Raw genomic sequence first — 6,513 nt, 5'->3', positions numbered from 1 at the left:
TGGTCTTTGGACTGGGGTCCAATCACCCCATTAGAAATACTGAGTGGCTACAGACAATCCTGCACCTTTAGACTGGGGAACACTTCATCTGACCCTGCTGCTTCTATGCTCTCGATTATTGAGGCACTGCAAATGGTATCTGATGGGCTGGGGATTGGGTCCATTGCTTTTGGAACTGGTATTTTAGATATCGCTGTGACTGTTCATGAAGCTATTGGAAACACTCAAGCTAAAGCTATTTCTCTAACTGTTATCCTCTGCTCAGGGTTTGGAGGGGGTGGTATGTGCGTTCTGGATGTACCCTACTCAGGACTGTAGCTTGAAAGAGGGATGAGACCTCACAGTCAGGGCAACGGACTGAAGTCAGGCTCCAGGGCTCATAGAGGTCTCCTTCAACAGGGTTAAGACTGAAGTTACCATCATTGGGAAACCAACACTTTTCACAAGGTTCACATTTGTCATCTTAGGTAAGGGAAAGCTGGATCTGTTTGGCCAAGGTAACTGGGTATCTGGAGACTCTTCACTAGACCTGGACTGAGAGTTAGATTCTGAAGATTTTTTTTGACTGTGAACCAAAGCTCTGCCCAGGAAAATCAAAACCTTTTTCTTTCACTTGTCTTGACTATTTGACTCTTTGGTTTTGAAACCAATTCTATATTCTAGACTGAGGAACATTGAAGCAGTTAGCAAGTTCACTTCTGACAGAATTGTTAGGATATGGTTGCTTGTGAAATTCACCAGAAAGAACATTCAGCTGAAATATGTTAAATACAAATGCATTTCTTCTCTGCCCCACATTTTTTTTTAACTGCTCATGGATGAATCAGAGGTCAAAGCAGGTTTCAGCTTGGAAGACTTCAAGGTGGCTGGCTAGCAAGTTTGTCTTGGCTTAAAAGGAAGCAAGAGATTGCAGATATCTTTCTAATACTATTTGCTTGAGGTCTCATTCTGGCATGTTTTCTCCAGTGTCAGTTACTAATGATTAGTGCCCTAGGATCAATCAGTCAATATACATTTAACTATCTACTATGTAATATGCTAAGTACTACTAGAATGCTAAGCTTTGGGTATAAAAAAAGAGCAAAATTGACAAGTCCCTGCTCTCAAGAAGCTCAAAATATAGTGGGGGGTGGAGGGGGAGACGAGCTAATATATACAACAAGCTATATTTGGAATAAATAGGAAATAATTAACAGAGGGAAGGCACAAATGAAGAGGAGTTAGGAAAGACTTCCTATAAAAGATGGGATTTTAGTTGGAATGTGAAGGAAGTAGGCAGAAATGAGGCAGGAGAGCATTTCAGGAATGGGAGATAATCAGAGAAAATACCCAGAGTGGAGATACAGAATCTCTTGTTTGCAAACAGCCAGGAGGTCATGGATCAAAGGGTATTAGGGGAGGAGTAAAGTGTAAGAAGACTGGAAAGGAAGGAGATGGCTAAGTTACAAAGGGTTTCTTGTAGAAGCTGCCCCAATTCCCAGCCTCAATGTCTCCGACTACAGAAGCAGCAGGGTCAGATGAAGTGTTCCCCAGTCTGAAGTTGCAGGAATGTGTGTATTCACTCAGTACTTCTGATGGGGTGATGGGATTTTTTTTTTGATTTTGCAGGCAATAGTTACCGGAGGATAAAGAGTAGGGGGATGACATGGTCAACTGGTTAACATCAATCAGCTTTTACAAAGAGATAGTTAATGGGAAAATATAGATTTTCTAACAAGAAATATAAACATTTCTCCCTAATAGTAAGGGTACTGGATTACACATTGGTGCCTGGGGAAAAGATGCTCAAACCTAATGCAGTTGCTATAAAGTATTTGCCTCAACCAAATTCCCTCCCAAATGCAGCATAGCCCATGGATGAATTGCTTTCCCTTGATTGCCTTCAATCCAGTATTGTACTGGGTTAAGTAGGTAGCTGAGGAGTTCACTCCTCACCAGAATAGGCTGCCTGCAAACTCTGGCATAGATTCCTGATATTGGAGCTCAGGCAGCTTGCTTTTCTGACCTTTCAAAGCTTACAAGATCCCAGTCTAGTTCAGTCCATTTCCAATATTCCTTCAGCTGAGGCAGGGAAAAATATGTACAAGAGGGACCAGTTTCAGATGCCAGAGGTGATCGCCATGGTACCCAGGAATTTTGAGCCATGGAAACCTTGGAGTCAGAATTGCAGGTAGAGTGTTGCAGTCAGTCAGGCTGACATGGAAGCCTTTGGAAACCAGGATGCTTGAGAGTTGAGCTGGATTAGGGATTCAGATTGGGATTGGAACTGGGATTTTGTTCTAAGGGAACTGAACTAAACTGTGAACTTAATCCCTTTCCTCTCCCCAGGGACTGAGGTGTAAGGAGAGAAGGAGGATGATGCCTCATATATGTTGGGGGAGTTGTATGATTATACCTTTTGAAATACATATTCCAGAGTTATGAATATAAAAATAGGAATCCTTTTGGCTAATTCCCTGTTAAATTAGCCCAGAATTTGAAATTTCCCATCCATGGCAAATCAGCCAGGATACATTTTGAACATGTCATCCATATCCCTAATCCTAAATCATTCCAGGGAGGCATTAACATTGTTTTTTGAGCACTTTTAAAAAGTTCTTTTTTTTTTTCCAGCAGATTGCTGGTTATGTTTCTTTTAAAGGTAACATTGCTTTACTCCATTTATTAAATGTCTATGATGTGTCAGGCATCGTACTAAGCTCAGGGAACAAAGAAAGGCAAAAAACAGTCCCTGCTTTAGAGGAACTCATGGTCTAATGGGAAGACAACATATAACAACTATTTACAGAAAAGATATAGACAAGATAAATTGGAGATAAACTTAGAGGGAAGGCATGGACATTAAATAGGAACTTGTTCAACCCTTTTGGTCATATCTGATTCTTCATGACCCTATTTAGGGTTTTCTTGACAAAGATGATGGAGTGGTTTGCCATTTCCCTCTCCAACTCATTTTACAGATAAGGAAACTGAGGCAAACAGGGTTCAGTAATTTGCCCGGGAATCACACAGTTAGTATCTGAAGCTGAATTTGGCAAGGTTAGTGTTTCTGACTCGAGGCCTGACTCTATCCCACTCTACCACAATAGCTGCCCCAAATGGGAAGTACCAGAGGTCAAAGAAAGATAATCTTAAAAAATATAAGCTGAGAAAAATCAAATACTCTGAGAACCTTCACTCCCTTTGAAACATCCCCTACTGTAGCTTTAAAGAGTAGCCCTTAGGGCAAATGTTCTTAATCTGGGGTGCATGAATTAAATTTTTTTTTTACTATTTCAAAATAATTAGTTTTCTCTGTAATCCTGTGCATTTTATTTTAAAAACATTCTGAGACTCAGACTACTGAGGGGGTCCATCACACAAAAAGGTTAAGAACTGTTGTCTTAGGGGGAGTTGGTGAGGGCTTCCTGCCAGTTCTGAGGATGGCCATGTCTGCTTGACACAGTAATGCTAGAAGTGCCTAAAACTGGCAGTTCTGAAGCCAGAGAACTCAGAATTTACTCCAGAGGTCCCCCTGCTGGTTAGACCTGTATGGTGAAACAAAACTACATAATTTGTGCTCCTTGGGAAATGTTTTCCAAAGGAGCTTGCTTTGTAACCTTGCTTTCTGTGGTTTCCTCATTTCTCCTCATGACAGAAAAATCTTGCGTTTGCTGACTGGGGCTATTTTCCATTAATTAAATTTCTCTAACACACAATGATTATTAATCATTGGACAGCTAGGTGGGGCAGTGGATAGAACACTGGGCTTGGAATCAGGAAGAGTCATCTTCCTGAGTTCAAATTTGGTCTCAGACTCTTACTAATCAATCAATTAATATTTATTAAGCATCTACTATGTGTCAGACACTGTGCTGAGTGCTGGGGGATTTTTTAAAAAAGCAAAATGCAAATGAGTTAGTGACAGTCTAATGGGGGAGAAAATAAACATATACAAAGCAATCTGTATACAGGATAGATAGGAAAATAATAGAGGGAAGACATTGGAATTAAGAAGGGTTGGGGGAAGGTGGAATTTTAGTTGGAATGAAAAAAAAAAACCCAGGGAAATCACTAGTTGGAATGGGAGGAGAGAGAACATTCCAGATGTGGCGTATAGCCAGAGAAAACAATGCTCAGAGAGGAGAGATGGAGTGGCAGGTTTGTGGAACAGCCAGGAGGCCAGTGTCACTGAATTAAAGGGTGCTTGTGGGAGAGGAAGATGTAAGAAAACTGGAAAGGTAGGAGAGTGTTAGGTTACCAAGGGCTATGAATGCCAAACAGAGTATTTTAAATTTGTTCCTGGAGGCAATAGAAAGCCACTGGAATTTATTGAGTCTGTACTCATGAGTGAGCCTGTGCTTTAGGAAAATCACTTTAGTATCTGAATGGAGGATGAATGGATGAATGGACTGGAGCAGGGAGACCTGAGGCAGGCAGACTGACTAGCCAGCTATTGCAGTGATTTAGGCATGAGGTGATGAGGACCTACACTAGAGTGGTAGCAGTGCCAGAGAAGATAAGGGAGTGTATATTTGACACTTTTGTCGACCTTTGCTCTAACTAGTCAATGACTTGACTACATAGAGGGAGCTGGTTTTGAAATGATTCCCATGTTGGCAATAAATAATTTTCTATTCATTAAGAGAAAGTCAACTTAAATTTGTGTGTTTAATGATGTTAGTGCTCAGCACATCCAAATCTCTCTCTCTCTCTCTCTCTCTCTCTCTCTCTCTCTCTCTCTCTCTCTCTCTCTCTCTCTCTCTCTCTCTCTCTCTCTCTCTCTCTCTGTATCTGTCTCTGTCTCTCTCTCTCTGTCTCTCTCTCTCTCTGTCTCTGTCTCTCTCTCTCTCTCTCACTTTCTCTCTCTTTTAAAGAAGGAGAGCTACTTTCATTTCTTAATTCTGAACTAGATTTTCTAAGATATTTTTTCACCATCTTTTTATGCCTACCTTTGCATTACAGTCACTGAATATTAAAGTATATGATGATTTGGTGTAAGATAAATTCTACTTCTTAATCCTCTGTGGCAGATTAGTGCATAAGTTCTAAGTTTCTGTTATTCAATAGGTGGCTGCCTATTATTTCTAGGATGAAATGTTATAAGATATATAGATGGGCATAGTGGATAGAGCACTAGATCTAGAGTCAAGAAGACTTGAGTTCAAATCCAGTCTCACACCCTTACTAGCTATGTGACCCTGGATAAATTGCTTAACCTCTTCATGCCTTCGTTTCTTTATTTGTAAAATGAGGATAATAATAGCACCTACCTTCCAGGATTTTTGCATTATCCTATTTTCAAACTTCTTCAAGTCAAGTCAACAAGCATTTATGAAGTACTTACTATGCGTTAGGCACTGTGTTAAACTTTGGGTACAAAGAAACGCAAAAACTAGTCCCTGCTCTCAAGGAGTGGGGAGCCAACATATAACAACTATTTACAAACAAGATATACTTTATGTCACTGCATAATAGTTGCAGATTGTATGGTGATTTTTTTTTGCCAAAAAGTGGGTGCAATCATTATGTGGACCTTCAAAAAATTGTGCTGGTATTACTTAAAAATCATTTATTACCAAACTGTCTTTGGTGCAAGATTAGGAGGTATGGAATACTTGTGAATATAAATTAAAATTGGAAAGATGCAAATCTTACCATATCAAGGGACTTACTCATGGCAGCTTCACCTGCTTGAGTGCTCGCCTTGCATTTACTGCTTTTTATTGGGTTGAGAGACACTATGACTAGTACTACAGTGCTCTAAACAAACCATGCAAGTCTGGCTTTTGGAAATATACTAACAAGGCACATGCACTGAGAATTCTGGGGTTGAGGCTAGCAATGCTCAAGAGATAAATGTATATCCATATGGTACTGGTGAGGACATTGCTGCTTTGTTTGCCTTTTAAGTGGCATGTGGAACAGAATTACACCATCTGACCATTACATGACCAAAGATTAGAAACCAATTTTGGACTGAAAAAAAACAACAAACCCAAACCAGAGTGTGAAGATTATGCAGTGGAGATGATTATGCAGTAAAATACTGTAGACAGAATAAATTGGAGATAATCTTAGAGAGAAAGCACTGGCATTAAATGGGAAGTTGTTGTTTGGTGATTTCTGTCATGTCCCACTCTCAGTGACTGTTGTTAGGATCAATTGAGATGACATTTGTAAAGTGTCTTGCAAACTCTAAAGTACTATGTAAAATGTTAGCTATTGTTACTTAAACTCATCTGCTTTGGTAGTTTGATTGGTATGTTACTGAATAAGCAAATTAGTTTGGGCTGAATGTCATTTTTATCATATTGGCTCATGAGCAACTGATATTTTTCCAGTTGATTAGATCTGACTTTATTTGTGTGAAAAGTGTTTTGTAGTTGTGTTCATACAGTTCTTGTGTTTGTCTTGGCAAGTAGATTCCCAAGTATTTTATATTATTTGCAGTTTTCAAAAATACAATTTCTCCTATCTCTTGCTTCTGGGCTTTGTTGGTCACATAAAGAAATGCTGATGATTTGTGTGGGT

At 39.7% G+C, this 6,513-nt stretch overlaps 1 protein-coding gene across 2 annotated transcripts in view; it reads left to right on the top strand.

The window, feature by feature from the left end:
* The window catches only part of GABBR1 (gamma-aminobutyric acid type B receptor subunit 1), a 44,522-nt gene continuing 38,009 nt past the window's right edge, over positions 1-6,513 (top strand). The window contains exon 1 of one of the 2 annotated variants that reach the window (XM_072641516.1): positions 1-135. In XM_072641516.1, the coding sequence (XP_072497617.1) occupies positions 106-135 (30 nt within the window). In that variant the 5' untranslated portion in view covers positions 1-105. The remainder of the gene's footprint in view (positions 136-6,513) is intronic. The other variant, XM_072641517.1, reaches the window with a different exon arrangement.

This window comes from Notamacropus eugenii, chromosome 2 (genome assembly GCF_028372415.1).
Source record: "Notamacropus eugenii isolate mMacEug1 chromosome 2, mMacEug1.pri_v2, whole genome shotgun sequence".
NCBI classification, from domain to species: Eukaryota; Metazoa; Chordata; class Mammalia; order Diprotodontia; family Macropodidae; genus Notamacropus; species Notamacropus eugenii.
This window is presented reverse-complemented; position numbering and strand designations above follow the sequence as displayed.